The 17,001-nt window shown below is 35.2% G+C and overlaps 1 protein-coding gene across 2 annotated transcripts in view; it reads right to left on the minus strand.

The window, feature by feature from the left end:
- The window catches only part of LOC127525375 (MAM domain-containing glycosylphosphatidylinositol anchor protein 1), a 192,725-nt gene that overhangs the window by 90,208 nt on the left and 85,516 nt on the right, over positions 1-17,001 (minus strand). For both annotated transcript variants that reach the window (XM_051917893.1, XM_051917892.1), the window contains exon 5: positions 32-228. In XM_051917893.1, coding sequence (XP_051773853.1) covers positions 32-228 — 197 coding nt within the window. The remainder of the gene's footprint in view (positions 1-31; positions 229-17,001) is intronic.

Raw genomic sequence — 17,001 nt, forward strand, 5'->3', positions numbered from 1 at the left:
TCATGATAGAAAACAAATGTGTGTGTTGTACCTGCGTGTACAGAGGCTCGTAGATGTCGACGCCGTTGTCTTTGCTCTGTTCGATTGGTTTATTTCCCCGTTTCCAGATAAAGCGAGCGGGAGGGTTGGAGTTTACCGTACATCGTAAAAACACTGTTTTCTCCTGATAGTAGTTCCCTCGTACATCACCCACCGTCTGGTGCACCGTGAGCACAGGCTTATCCAGATCTGAAGCACAGAAAGAGAATTCACTTACATTGGGAAAACATAATCTCTTTAATGGAGTAATCTGAGAGGTAAATGCTCCCTGAACCTGTAATTATCAATGTCTTGATCTTGTGGTCTCAGACAAGACTACTATTTCCACTGTACTGAAGGTGGCAATTACCTCAACCACAGGTCAGTACACTTCACCATTACAGAGATTTCATCAGAGTTTCAATGGATCTGTATGGCTGTATAGCCATTTTACAAAGAGTCTCATTGTTTGAATGAATGATGCAATAAATGTTCTCTAATGGACTTCATTAAAATGGTTTTGGTCTGCGCAGGGGCGGATCTACCGGGGTGACACAGGGTAGCAACTGTCACCCTAAGAAAAAGCATTGCCACCCCATATTTATCCCAGTATAAAATATAAATGTAACCAGTGTTTTCTGTACCGCACTGTAGCATCTGCGCTTTAATGCGATGGCATAAAAAGATGTACTGCGAAAAAATGAAAGAAGAAAGCAAACTTCATTAACAGGTGACTCACATGAACCGATTCTTTTTGGTGAGTCAAAAACACACAGCAAAACCAGTGTAGCCCAGTTCAATTGTTTTCCCATTTGTTTGTGATTCGGAAAATTAGATGAATCAAATCAGGTCCGGATAGTATGGGACTGCGGTATTATTTTCCACAACCCTTCTTGCCATTTATTTTGACCTGTGTCTACTATTTGTGGCGCGCTGATTCTCCGAATGTCCACTCCACTTTCATCATAGATATATTTGCCATCCAACTAAATAAAATGAAACTAATAAGAAGATCCGGTAACACTTTACAGTAAGGTTAGTTTGTTAAACATTAGTTAATGTATTAACTAACATGAACTAACCATGAACAATACATTTGTTACTGTATTTACTAATTGACATTAACGTTAGTTAATGAAAATACAGTTGTTCATTGTTTGTTCATGTTAGTTCACAGTGCATTAACTAATGTTAACAAGATTTTAATAATGTATTAGTAAATGTTGAAATTAACATTAACAAAGATTAATAAATGCTGTATAAGAGCAGTTCATTATTAGTTCATGTTAACTAATGTAGTTAACTAATGTTAATTAATGAACCTTATTGTAAAGTGTTACCGAAGATCCCAATCACAGGAAATAATAGCAGAGTTAAGTAAGAATCTAATCTCAACTAGACAAAATGTATGTTGGCTTGACAAGATCTTTTCTTAAAATATAAATAATTTGAAGGTCTAGATAGATAGATAGATAGATAGATAGATAGATTGATTGATTTAGTATAGATTATTGAATGCTTGCTTGCTATGGTGTTCCTATCCCTCACAGTCCTCATGCCACCCCCTTGCCACCCTATAAATAATTTTCTAGATCTGCCCCTGGGTCTTATAAGAAACACTGTGGCTTCAGAAGACTTGGCATATATAGCATGCATGGCAGTTGAAATACTTTTACTGCTTTTTTTTTTTTTTTTAGCCCCTTTTGGACTTTGATACTAAATGTCACCATTTACATTCATTGAATGTTAAAGCTCAGCTCAGAAACTCTAGCATCTCCTTGTGTTTCACAGAAAAATGGAAATAATATAGATTAGAATGGCATGAGGATTACTAAATGATAACAAAATGTTAATTTCTGGGTGAACAATCCTATGAATGAACACACACATGCTACTTAAATATGTCTAAACAAGATACACACATAAACTTACAACTCACGCAGAGAACAGTATCACGTATGGAGGAAAGAGAGATGAAGGTTAAATCTATGTGACTGTGTAACACATTCTGACCTCTGACCTCTCCCTGCTCAGTGATTCCCCCTGAATAAACAGGATCTGTCTAAAAGACTCGCACACACAGTCCTAAGCACACATGAATGGCTTTTTTTTTAGCTTCTGAAAGAAATCTAAGCACAATGCCTGAGTAAATTCAACAGCAATAAGAAGTCCCAAATGAAAACATCATATCTGTCAGAGAGAGACTGACTAAGAAATGTGCTGATCCATAGGGAATTCCACGGAGATTAATCCGGTGAGCGCACCAACCCACATCACAATGACCATGTCAAATTATCACTCAATTCTATTAGACGGTCTAAAGCTAATCTGATGACCACAGGCCAGAAGAGAAAATCATGAATGATACACTGACTCAACCCAATATACCAATGAGCGGAAACATTGATTTTCTACGCAGTGTGACTCTGCGTATGTGTGTTTTACAAAGGTCTATGGAAGCAGATTGTGCAGGTATGTTTCTCAGCTCTACATCTAGTATGTAATACTACTGTTCAAATGTTTGGGGTCAGTAGGTTTTTTTTGTTTGTTTGTTTTTTTCTTCAGAAAGTAATACTTTTGCTGCATTAAATTGATCAAATGTCGTTCTTTTGAACTTAAATGAAAAAATGTTTCATCAGGAGCAAATCAGCAGATTTCTGAAGGATCATGTGACACTGAAGACTGGAGTAACGATGCTAAAAATTCAGCTTTGTCGTCAAGAATAAATGACTTTTTAAAATATATTCAAATAGAAAACAGTTATATAATAATAATTATAATTTTTTGATCAAATAATATAAATAATTGAATAACAATATAATAATAATTGTATAGAATATTAATATTTTTGATCAAATAAATGCAGCCTTAGTGAGCATAAGCAACTTCTTTCAAAGATATTAAAACTTTTGAACAGTAGTGTATATTTTGAATGCTTTATAAAATTAAGTAACATCATGAATAATTGAAATGATATTAATGTGCTTTTTATATGGCCATTAAGCTTCCTAAAGATGGTGTCATTAGATGAGTCATTAGAAGAATATTCCTTAAAGCGACAGTTCACCCAATAAAAACTCAAAAAATATCTCTAGGAAAAAGCTTCTGTATGGCATTTTATATCAAATATTAAAATGATTTTTGGAAAAATAAATGTTGAATGTTTAATATTGAATATAACTTTTATAATCTGAATGGCTACAATGGTTGTCTGGTCAAAACAATGGTTCCTCTGATTGAGGGGGAAAAAACACACATTTGAGCCATTTCAAATACATCAAGATACATACAGAAAATCGCCAAAAGGCTGATACCCTAATAGACCAAACTCTAAAACTCCAACACCAACACACACCCTTCTGCATTCAGAAAAGCGCAAACAGAGGCAGACGTTGCGTTTGATCCCACCAGCATCTCGTGAATTATTTAGCACTCTTCATATTGCCTGAAATGGAGCATCACATGAGTGTGAGCAGCACATTTGGATATAATGAGCACATATGAACAGCTCAGAATGCCTGCAAAGATCTTTTTTTATAGGTTTCCATCTCATTTTTCTGTTTAGATCACTTACAAATCAATGTCAACATTTGCTGTTCTCACACACGCACACACACGCAGTGTCTATATGGACAGAGTCAGCTAGGAATCATGTGTCCTTTATTTTGTAATGCATGCTTTTGCATAGTAACATTACTGCTAGGACTGCAGGATTATTTGCATAATGTGCGAGAGTACAGCATAAAACCTGTGATCTTATAAACATGAGCTGTCTCTCCACCTGGTTGGACTGAGGGCACGGACCCACAATGCACCTGCTCTCTACCCACAGGAACATCTCTGTATCTCTTTCATAATTCAGCTCACTCCCAATGAATATGTGTGAGAGGACAGATACTGTATATGTAAACGACTTTGTGTCAATGACTTTCATGCAAGCGTTAAATGTACAAAATATTAAGAAAGCACAAATAAAGACAATCTAGATCATTTGATTTGTTTAACAAAATTCACATATACTTCCATTTGTGCTATTTCATAGTCTAAATCCTATTTAATAGTCAAGAAATAGCACAAATGGAAGTATGTGAATTTTTTTAGTGACTTTTCAAGTATTCAAAAATGTTGAGCAGATGCCAATGTGACCAGGTAGACACCTACCGGTACTGGCGATTCTGATTTCTTGGATATCACATTGACGTAAAAGATTTGTGGCTGATGTAAGCCTATATGACATAAATAATATAGTAAAGCCCAAGGTAACAGACATCTGATTTTCTCTGTCAATATGTGATGATCTACAGTATCTAACAGCTGACATCCACAGGGGTTACTCTAGAGGTCGCAAAGGTGAGGGTCAAAGGTCAATGTTCATATGAGTACATCAATATTCTCTTCACTTAACTTGTTGTACAATTTAATGTGTGAATCCTGTCAGGAACAGGTCATATTTCACCCCTTAAAAAAGAAAGAAATAAGACATTTTGCTGAAGAAAATAAATGCCATTTCAGGACCATTAATATTGACACAATTTAAGCTCAATTTAGCCCAAAATTCTAATTACTGCAATGCCTCTGGATGTTTTACTTTTGACTTTCTATGTAATTCCCATTATCTTCTCATTAGGTCCTCATTACTGTAACAGAGAATTTGTTAACAATAGCATAAAATGCAGTAAAACAAAATAATTAAAAAAAAAAACTAATGATAAAAGTGATATATATAATTTTTTTTTTTTTTCATATTAATGAGAACTTTTTCATGACAGTAATGGGAGTTACTTGAGCTTAATTGCCATTTTAGAAACAGATTTTATATAAAAAATCTATATAAAAGCAGAAAAAAAAAAAGCAGCACTTCACAAACAAGACTTTAAGAGCTATAAAATGAAGGTGGAAGTTGTGGAAGAACTTGAGTTAAAGTTGTGATGAAATGGAAGTTGTGGCAGCTATTCTTTTTTCCATATTATAAGAAAAAAAAAAAAGTAGGGTGGGGACTATTCACTGGTTGCTGATTGGTGAAATGTGAGGAGGGGGCAGGGTTTAAACAGACTAAATGATTGGAGAAGTCCTGCCTACATCATCAGAGAAGTCTGCCATTTCACCGCAAGACTGGAAACAAATGCACAGATAAATTGTTCGCAATAAGATCAATAACATGCATTTAGAAATATATAAATAGGGTGAATTTTTATTTCACGTCAGCTATTTTCTGACTTTTTGTTCTGGCTTGAAATTTTAATATTAAAGATCTGGCAAGATCTTAGCAAGTGAGAAATTTCAGTTTGTGCATTACTGGAGTCTGTTTGCTCTCCAATTAATCCCAGTTTTTAGGAGATTTTAAAGAGATCTCATTTGTGATTTTTCTCTTACAACTACAGGAGGCTCCAATTAAATTGTCCAGAGATCAGCGGTTGCAGGCGATTTTAATAAACACCTTCTGAATGGGAAAGCAGATCAGGGACGGACTCTCAGTACTGATCCCAAACCTCCAGACTCTCAACACACCTGCAGCCTCCTCTTCCTCATATCGGCTAATTACACTCGGCCCTTCCTCGTCTCTGCCCCGCAGCAGGAAATGAGATATTTAGTCAACCCCACTGGCTCAGCACCAAGAACCTTCAGAGTGCTTTGAACTAGGGTGCAGTTTTAATTAAAAACCCCAGGCAAAGCTCTGAGAGCAGATCTCCGCTGGGTGAAGGGGTCATTAACCATCCGAGCACTTCCCGGGTCGCCACCTCCTAACGGGATAAGAATTCCAGAGGAAAGACACAGAGGGACGCCGCTCTCTCTGGATATACAAAAAGAGACTTTCTATAATTGCTCGTGTTCTGACTGTTCTGTTAATTGCCCTAGATTTTCTTGGGACGATGACACACATAAATACAAACTACACATGCACACACTCATAGCTGTTGGCTACAGATGGTGTTGTACAGAGATGCTGTTTTTTAATTGGCCTCCCAGAGTAATGACTGCTGTTAGAAGTGATTTTTTTTTTTTTTTTTTTTTTTCAATTTTGCTCTAGCAAGATTTTCGTAACCATGCCATTTGTCTTACCAGACGAGCTATCGACCTGTCTGGGAATATTTAGGCACCCAATAACATAACACACACCATATCCACAAATCCAGCTCTTGTTCATTACCATCAGCAGCATGGGCCAACGACACAGGATGGCACTGTACGTAAAGCATGCAAACTAGATTCCATTACAGCCAGAAACATCCAGAAGAGCAGCAGTATAAAATGTTGGCTCATGAAAAATACTGTATATCAGATTTATAACATGTCTGAGAGTAGGATTGTACATTTCGCTTGTGGTTGGGGGACCAAACTTTCTGGCTCACCATAAAGTTTGCTAAGGTAAACATCAATATTACTCTTGTTCATACTTAGAGTTAGAAATCTGATCGAATCCAAAATACCATTACACACTCATAAAAAAAAAAAAAAAAAAAAAGTGAGTTCTTTAAAGAAACTTAGAGTTCTTGACTCAATTTTAAAAAGTGATTTTTGCCAAAAAAATTTCTATACAAGTTGTCATTGCTTACAGACCCACACTCTTTAAGAGTTTTAAATCCCTTTTCAGGGTTAATCTCTTTAAGTTAAAAAATAACCCCTCACAAATTTTGGTGAAATAGTATCTGCCACAGATACTTTGTAACTCAGTCTATATTTCTGATGGCTTAATCGAGTCCTGGAAAAGAAAAGAAAACTAGAAACATCTACACTGTAAAAAAATATTTTTTAAGTTTTAAATAAAGATTACTGTAGTACATTTTACAAGAAAATACAATTTCCAGATTATGTGTAGCATAACCTCTTTCCTTTCTGTGTCACTGCCATCTTGCTATGAAGAAAATGAGAGCATGGATGAGCATGATAGAGCTTTTAATAGAGATCTATTTGCTCAAAAAACACGACTCAAAATGGGCTGATGGCGCAATCCGGCTGTGTGCATTGTCCTATTTGCCAAGTTCAATGGTAGAAGATTGGTAAAAAGAGTGCTCAAAATTTGGCTTTTAGGGCAGTACGTCATATTTCAAGGCCTTACATTAATGAATTTAACTCTGTGGTGGCCCGAGAAACCGCACCAAAAGGGACTGCATCGTCCTTTATGCTATCTTCAATGGTTCATAAAAAAGATTGGTACGGTAAAAAGTGCTCAAAATTTGGATTTCGTTAGAGCAGTTTGTCTAGTAAAAGGCTACTTATTCGTTTGTCACTTACTGATGAGTGAGCCTTCCCTTTATATAATGCGACACTTGTCCTCTATGTCAATGCCGCTGCTCGCGATAAGCACTGTTAGAATTGAATAAAGAAATTCAGCATTACTCCACCATCTGTAAGGATGCGTTTAATCCAACAAAGTGGTATAATAAAGGGTGCATTGATCTTGTGAAATAAATTTTTTTTAGCACATTTTACTGTACCAATATTTTTTAATTGGCTGTTAAAGGTGTATATAGGAGAATATAAATTTTTAATGAATTATTAAACTTAGCAAATGAACAATGCACAATATTGCACCTATTGCACCATCAACCCAGTTTGCGGCAAGGTTTCTCGGAGTATGCGTTAAAGCAGACATAAGGCCTTGAAATATGACGTACGAAAGCCAAATTTTTAGCACTTTTTACCATACCAGTCTTTTTTATGGACCCTTGAACTTGGCAAATAGGACAATGTACACAGCCGTATTGAGCCATAGCCCATTTTATGGTGCGGTAAGGCCTTGATATTAGAGGTACTGCCCTAACGAAAGCCAAATTGATCTCTAATAATTCATGCATATCTATGCTCTTGTTTTCTTCATAGGAAGAAGGCAGTGACGCATGAAGAAAATTGTAACACGTGAGCATGCAAAAAAGGTTCTCGTACGGCACGTGAAAAGTCTGGAATTTTTCACTTTAGCGGCTCCGTAGTTACTTGCCATCACCAACTGTTTCAAAGTAATTCCTACACCAATTTTTTTCAGTGTACTGAAAACAAAAGTCACAAAAATGTTTTCTTTTGCTCACATTTGTAATTCAACTTAAACCACGTTGAAGTTACAGTAAAGTAAACTTATTTGCCAAAGCCAATTTCAACACATTTGGCACCTGACAGTTTGAGAGTGTTAATTTTGGATCCTGGGTATGCATGTGGCTGCTTATACCAGTCTGTCTGCCTGTGCCCACCTGTTTATCTCAGCACGGCTCTGTATGGACACGCTTTTATCTTCTTTCTACAGTAATACATTCACTGTTTCAATCTTGAGCCCTGCCTCTCTCATTGTATTTTCTCCCTCTATCACTACTTTAACGTGTTATACAACTGCAGAAATATCATATGTGTCATACAATCTTTCCACTGATCTGGAGATGGAATTAATGGGGATGGTATCCTGGTTAGAAATGCAAATCAGATAATCAATTCAAATCAGATAACCAGTGAGCGACCAGAGTAACCCGAGGCAATTCAACACCTCTAATTATTCAAAATGACCTCTCTAATCTTACTGATTATTGACAGATATTGATTAACTGTTGTTAACAAGAAATGCTTTAAATTTGAAACACCACCAAGTCATTAAAGGAACATCCTGTGATCTTTAATTTGATGGTAGTTTGTGATTAATTTAATTATATAATGAATCAACCTTCTTTTAGCCTTTGTTGTACTGATAATTGTAAAAGCCACATCAGCACTCATTACTGTGAATTGGCAAAAAACAGAAACGTATTTGTTGGGTTCAGGAGTGGGAATTTTCCATTACAAAGACAGTCTGTGATCGATTCCAAACTGGCAGAAGGAGGAAGAGAAATCTTAGTGTTTAAAGGAACAGTTCACTCAAAAAAGAAAATGACTCATGTGCTTTATTGCAAAGTCTTCTATGAGAGCTTGAAGTCATATGGAGACTTCATTCTGTGAGAACTTAAAGTCATTTTGACATTTTTTACTTGTACTTTGATGGAGTCACATACACAGTCACTATAAACTGTCATATTTTTGAAAACTATTCAAAATTTAATAAATAACAGGATATGAGTTTTAAAAAATAAAAGCTGAATTTTTATTTTAGGTCAACTGAAGCCACTCAACAGCACTTAAAATTGTTTAGGCTTCAAGTGAGCCATTTAGACTAAGATGATTGTATATTGAAGACAGTCAGAGCTCATGGTACTCATGAAGTATAGTATGGACACTAAGCCAAGAGCCAAGAGTCAAAAACAATACAATGGCAACATAAAATGCTGTTTGAAACCTATTATACTTTCGTAACATGATATTTTCTCTCTGGTTGGAGAGGAATGGGGGGAAAAAAAAATAGGAATTTGAAAAGAGGAATTTGTGAAATCAACTGAAAATAAAATGTTTTTGAAGAAAAGCAAATTGCTACATTTTGACAAAAGATTACTAAGACAAACATTTCTAAATTCCAATTCAATTTCTAAAATGTAATCAAGGTTGCAAACAGGATGTAAAATTGCAATTTGGCTATGGATATGAATATGACTTGAAATTCAAAGTATTCAGATAACTCCAAGTTATTAGATATGTAAATATTAGAAAAGCAAAGTTTGTTAATATGAAAATACATTTTGAATGTTGGCTTTTAACGTTTATATTTAACATATTTATGAAAGAAAATTTATAGTGGTGGAAAAACACTTCATTTACCAGAATGTATTACCTGTGTTAAATATCTTTGAATTGCAATTCACTAAATTCCACTTCCTGTCATTTCAATTCAAATTCCTGTGGGTTGTGGCAAATTCAACTTAAGTTCACACTCATGAATTGAAAGCGAGTCAGTTCTTCGATTCTGAATTTTACACAACCAGAAACCAGCATTGTTATAATTAAGTAAAAAATAAAACCTTAAAAAATTACTTGAAATAAATGTTAACTGAAATAAAATAAAATATAAACTTAAACTTTTTTATTTCAGATGGTTGCCAAGGCAACATTTATCATTTTAATTTAGTTTAACTTTATGTAAAATAACTAAAACTGGAAAAAACAATAAAACCTATATAGATACATTATAAAAATTAAATTGAATATAAAAATAAAGTATAGTATAGTACAGTATAGTATAGTGTACTATAGTATAGTATAGCATTATACTAAAATAACACTGCCAGGAACATACATTAGGAAAATAAAATGTGCGATCTGGATTTGAAGTGTGTTTAGTGTGGAAAACGGTCACAGCATGAAGCCCTGCAGGAATTGACTGTCTATCAGATGGAACATTCAAACAAGCTGCTTTAGAAATCTCATGACTCCAATACGTCTCTTCAGCACAGACTGAGACACAAATATCCGTGAGTGTGTGGGAGGCGGGAGCTTAACATCTAGAGATCAATAGGGCCCCGGGGGGCCCCAGCAGAGTATCGCGTGCCCAGCACGAGGGCCCCATGCTCCCTGGCCTCCTGGAGCGCAGGGCCACGGCACAGGGCACAGAGGAGAAGCGCTCTACTGCTTGTTTAACCTTTCATAAAATAGCCATTTCGTTGCACACACACTACCACACACACACCCAGGCAGGACATGCTATGTAAGCATTTGTGGATTATCTTGATATAAAGCCCCTCTTTCATTTTAAGAGCGCTTTATATCTTCTTTTCCGTACCTTCCACTTTATTTACTAGTTTTCCTGGAGGCAGCTTTTCTTTTACAATTACTGGCTCTCCTCCAAAGGTAGAGGTGTCAGGCAGGGAATACGCTTCTGTTCTTGGCTACTTTCACTCTTTCTGTGTGGTTTTTCCCTGCCTTTCCATCTCTGTGCAGTTATTTAGTGGCAAATCCTTGAGAATGAGACATTTCATATCCATTATATCTAAAGGTATCTTCAGAACTCTCAGTTTTTTTCAGATAGCATGTAAATCACCTTGAAAACTCTCCAGGAAGATATAAAAAGACCTAAAAGAGGGAAAGAACATTCTTAAAGGAAAAGTGTCCAGTTTTTTTTTTGTTTGTTTGTTTTTTTTATGTTAAAATACTTTGTCCTATTACAGATTAATGTGACACTCAGCTATAAATAAGACATTTGGCACTGCGTCATTGTGGAGTCTGGGGCGGGACTACCTGTTTGTTCGACCAGTAGAAGATAGAGAATTGTTTGGGAATTCTGTTTGAAACAGTCATTATTTTTGCAATGGCATAATTACACACTTCACTTTTAAAAATGTCTTTCGTTGGTGCAATCAGATTGCTTTAATCGTTTTGTTGACTTTTTTCTTGAACAAATTTTTAATTTTAGTTGCGAAGTATGTAATTTTGTGTAAATACAAGTTATGTTATATGTTAATACAAGTTAATGCAATAACATGAAATACAGTAGCAATGAACAACAGTACCTTTATATATCAACATTAGGTAACACGTTAGAATACTGTTCCATCATTAATGTATAACTACATAGGAACAAGTTTGTAAGGCATTATTAACACTCTAGTAACTACTAACTAACAAGAAACTCTGATTAACGAATTAGTAAGCAATAGTGCTTAGTTCGCTATTAGCTAATCAATAACTATTACTTTTTCATACCTCCCAAAGGACTACTACGAACCACTATATAGAGGTTAAAAATTAATGTGAATAATGCATAATGTATAATTAATTCTAAAATGAAGATCATGGTAACCCACTAGTATTGACTCAAGTATTACTAAATCCTTCAGAAGGAATTACTAATTATTTGGATCAGTATTCTGAAGTAAAAAGCAGGATAACTCCTTAATATTGACTGAAATCATGGTAAAGTTTTGAGGTTTTTGTAAGGTTTTGGATAGTAATGACTTAAATGTTACTACATCCTTCTAATGGAGTTACTAATTATTTGAATCAGTATTGTAAAGTGAAGATCATGGTAACCCATTAGTAATGACTCAAGTGTTACCAAATCCTTCAGAAGGAATTACTAATAATTTTAATTTACTAATTAAAAATTTGAACTAACATGTACAAACAATAAGAAACTGTATTTTATTTTATTTAACTAACATAAATAAAGATTAATAAATGCTCTAAGAAGGTTCATTGTTAGTTCTTTTTAACTAAGGTTAACAAATGAGATTATAAAGTGTTATACACATTATAAAGTGTTATCGATAATACTAAACCCTAAATCAAAACCTATCATAAGTGATAAATAGCTAGAATTCACATTGATGACACAAACACACCACCGTTTGAACCTCAAAAACACACATTTAAGAAGAAACCTGCGGCAGCATAGAGTGTAAAAACTGCTAAACTTCATATAGATTCCCTGAAATAGATTCTCAGCTATGGCGCAGAGGACAAGGGGGCGACGCAGTCTAGACTTTTAACAAGTCAATCCAGCGTGTCTGCACAGGGAACGATTGAAACAGAGCGACGGACAGCTCTGACATGCCTCAACCTTTCAGTTTCCAGGTATTTGGACATGGATATTGAAATAACAAACAGGCGATGGAGGCCGGGGTGATTGATGGAGTGAGCGGGCCAGACTACACCCTGCTGGTGGTCTATGTGCCAATTCATTCGGTTGGAATTTCTTTATTTTTTTTCCTTAGTTAACAAAAGACAGAGAAAAGGTCAAGCTGGTCTTGACTTGGTGGTCTATTGTATAAAAATAACCTTCACAGAGAATGGAAAAAGCCTATAGGACTCAATGATAAAAACACATTTCAGATAAAAAAAGAGCATGTGGACATTCAGACAGATGTTATCGGCAGTTCACCCGGAGACACTTTTATTCTTCTGTATTTTTACTCCCTGGAGTCACAGTGACTGAATGTGTGAAGATTCTTTGTACAGCACTGGAGACGGCCACAATATAAAGAACATCATACTTAAATGTCAATATACAGAGCACTAGTGAGGCTGTGCTGATTAACACCAAAGTGTGATCGGATAGTAATGATCTTAGTAATCCAGTGACTACCCGTTCTTGAATAAAGCTCTGAAACGTTCGACTCCATGTGGTGAAACAGATCACAGCCTTTATTGAACATGTTCAAAGCTCGATATCAGCTCACCCAGCCGAGCCACAGACTAAAATGGCCTTAGGCTATTTTAGACATCTGGAAAACACATCCTTCGCCAATCTTTATCATTACATTTCCTTCATTTCATATAAAATATGGAAATGTGGTCCATTCGGATCCTCTGCTTCTACATTCCTTTAGTTTTATGCAAACACTGTTCAATCTCACACATAAGAAGGGTTTAAATAATATGAATAAAATAATTTTTTATCTAATTTTAATCAAACATCATATGTGTGTGTATTTTATTATTTGTTTATATATATTTTTAATATATTTTGTTTAATTATATTAGACTGTGCCAGATGATCTATGGTTTACCCAAATCATGGACAAACGTCATATTAAATGAACGATTTATAATCAATTTCAAGCTGATTTAGTGCTATTAAGCTTACCCATGACAAGACGAGTGACTCTAAAACATATAACCCCATTTCACAACTAAACACACTGTGACGGTGACACTGTTTTCATGATTTGTGGAATTTTCCTATGAATAACGCTAAATGACCGTTCAAAGAGGATTGATGACTGTCCCTTGAAATGCATTGGCATTTGGCAGTCCAACTACGTCTTCATGATTAATATTAGTAATGAAACTCTTGTCCAGATCCGTGGTCAGCTAAACATTTAAACACATCAGTGCTGAAACAAAAAAAGCCTGTAGGGTCTTAAACACATCAGAAGCTGAGAGAATTTATAGTGAGAGAACATGAATGACCAGGAGAAACATCACAGGAGCCACACACACACATACTGTACACACTTGATTTAGCAGATGAACATTTTTGACCCCAATAGAAAAAACGTCCCTACACACACTGTTCGGGATAGGTATCTTGAACTACACAACTAGTCAGTGAGAATATCTGGTCAGGTCTTACATGTGTGTTACAAAAAAAATATGTGTGAGCAACAAATTATTGTCTGTAATTCTACTATCTGTACCAATAACAATGATTTAATTTTCCCAGCATAAATAAAATAAAATAAAATAAAATAAAATAAAATATTTTTTTGTAATTTTTCATCAAAATGTATTATTTAACTATACCATTAAGAATGATCAAAACAAATTATTGAAATAAAATTACATTAGGGCATTCCTTCATTAGCGCATGTAAATAAAATTTATATTTGTATCTTTGTAATCTTTCATCAAAATATTCTATTTTGCTCTGTCTCTGAAATACTTTTCTGGCATGTAACACCCACTTTCCACGATTCACTCAATTCCTGATGGATAAAATATAAAATAAAGTCACATCCCATATATTTTCACTAGGAAATGTGTCGCATCACAAAAGTAAAATGAGTTGCAATTGCCATTTCATGTTCATCTCTCACTGTGGCGGGTGAAGCCTTCACAGGGAATGGTTTCATATCCATGATCACATCTGAATGGAGCACTCTGCTTACCTTGGCTAGGTTGGACGTTCATGATGCAGTTTCCTTCATCAGTGCTTGTAACCTTGCAATCCTGAGCCAACATGAATCGTTAAGCGCAGCGTTTGAAGTGCGAACAGGTTTTAAGCTCCGTACAACAAGCATCAAATATATTCCAGAAACTACAGTAAATTCAAAAGTACAGAGCGCTCGCTATAATTACTGAAGGATCAAAACCTGAAATCCTGCTGCATAAAGAATTGGAGCTCATTAATGTTGACAGGTGCTGCACACCTGCTGTGCTGTTTTTACCTGTGCTTGATGGCCAATGGTGCGGCATTACAGCACTTGAAAGCACTTTAGATATGATTAAGAGCTGTATTAAACGCTCTGGGAGACAGATTAGAATAACAAATGTGTTGCCTGGTATCGATAATTTTCCTCGAGTGCAGATGCGCATTTGGTCAGTAACAGTTTTCTGAACTGAAACCAACAGCAATGTAGTGGTTATTTCCAGTATAATATAACCATAATATTACATAAAATATTATAAGGCAAATCTCAGTTCAGAAGGTAAATCCCTCAGTCACAGGGAGCAGAGAAAAGCTGCACACAGGGTGCAAAACTCCCACAATGCACAGCAAGTGACCCCTAATCCACTTTAAAGGACATCTGCCATACTGCAGGGCTCTTAAACTAGCCGTCCACACTAATATTATCAGACTGATATTATCATGAAATATTATCATCATTTTAAGGAACTGTTCAACCTTCTTGACGTCCATGGAGTTCAACATCTCCATCTGTGCTCAGTACACATAAGACAAAAAGGCAACATGACAAGACCAAGGCCATTTATAGACTGAATATGGACTCCAGCTCTATATACTGCACAGTATTTATTAAATAGTAAAGCTAGCATTTTATTATGAATATAGACACTTTTGGAATTTAAAGGATTAGTTCACTTCAGAACTAAAATTTCCTGATAATTTACACACACCCATGTTATCCAAGATGTTTATGTCTTTCTTTCTTCAGTCGAGAAGAAATTAAGGTTTTTGAAGAAAACATTCCAGGATTTTTCTCCACATAGTGGACTTCAACAGGGTACAATGTGTTGAAGGTCCAAATTGCAGTTTCATTGCAGCTTCAAAGGGCTCTGCACAATCCCAGCCGAGGAATAAGGGTCTTATCTAGTGAAATAATCGGTCATTTTCTAAAAAAACAATAAAAGCTATATACTTTTTACCACAAATGCTCATCTTGCACTAGCTCTGTGACGTGCCACGCATTACTTAATCACGTTGGAAAGGTCACGCTACACTGTAAAAAAGAATTGTTGGTTTAACTTAAAAAAGTAAGTTACCTGGTTGCCTTAAAATTTTGAGTTCATTGAAATTAAAAATTTGAGTTAATACAATGAAGCCGATTGGTTTAATCAACAGAAACTCAAAATATTATGGTATCTGAACCACATTAATTATGTAAGTTGATTTGACAAAAGAAAAAATGTTGTGATAACAAATCATGAAAATAATTTTTTACAGTGTAGACATAGGCGGAAGTACTGCGGTAGGGCGAAAAGCTCCATCTCATTTTCTCTTCCAACTTCAAAATTGTCCGACATCGTTGTAAAGGCCATTTGACTTAGTCTTTACACATTCGCTTTGTAAACACTTGCTCAGTACTTCCGCCTACGTCACACGTGACCTTTCCAATGTTATTACATAATGTGACACATCGCAGAGCAGTGCATTTGTGGTTAAAAAGTATAAACGTACTTTTATTTTTATTTTTTTTGTTAAATGACCGATCGTTTAGCTAGTTAATACCCTTATTCCTTGTCTGGGCTCGTGTAGAGCCCTTTGAAGCTGCACTGAAACTGCAATTTGGACCTTCAACTCATTGGACCCTGGTGAAGTCCACTATATGGAGAAAAATCCTGGAATGTTTTCCTTAAAAAGCTTAATTTCTTTTTGACTGAAGAAGGAAAGACATAAACAGCTTGGATGACATGGGGGAGTGTATTATCAGGAAATTTTAATTTAAAAAGTCAACTAATCTTTTAAATGCAAATTTTAACTTTCATGTATTATACCTTTGGGGGGAAAACTTGCACGATAATTGTGGGTAAAAAAAGGTTTGTCTAAAATTGGTCAGCCGAATTTAGTAACCTCTCCACACATTTATGTCAACTATATATATATATATATATATATATATCACTCCCAGGGCACCAAAGCATAAAATGGCTGCCCACTGCTCCAGGTGTGTGTTTATAATTTAATTACATTAATTTAATTTATTTTGTGATGTTTATGTTGTTTTTATGATACTTTTACAATTTCTTTTTTATATTCAAAATCTATATCATTTATTACATTTAAATCTATAAACATATGTATCATTTAATCAATGTTACTTTTATGTTTCATTCATGTACTTGTTTTATTCATGTCACTCCATTATGGGCTCTATTTCTGTATCCGCATTAGTGCACTAGTGTAGATCAATATGAATAATGATTACTTGATCATTTGATGCAATTAGCTCTGGTGAGCAC

Source organism: Ctenopharyngodon idella, chromosome 13 (assembly GCF_019924925.1).
Source record: "Ctenopharyngodon idella isolate HZGC_01 chromosome 13, HZGC01, whole genome shotgun sequence".
NCBI classification, from domain to species: Eukaryota; Metazoa; Chordata; class Actinopteri; order Cypriniformes; family Xenocyprididae; genus Ctenopharyngodon; species Ctenopharyngodon idella.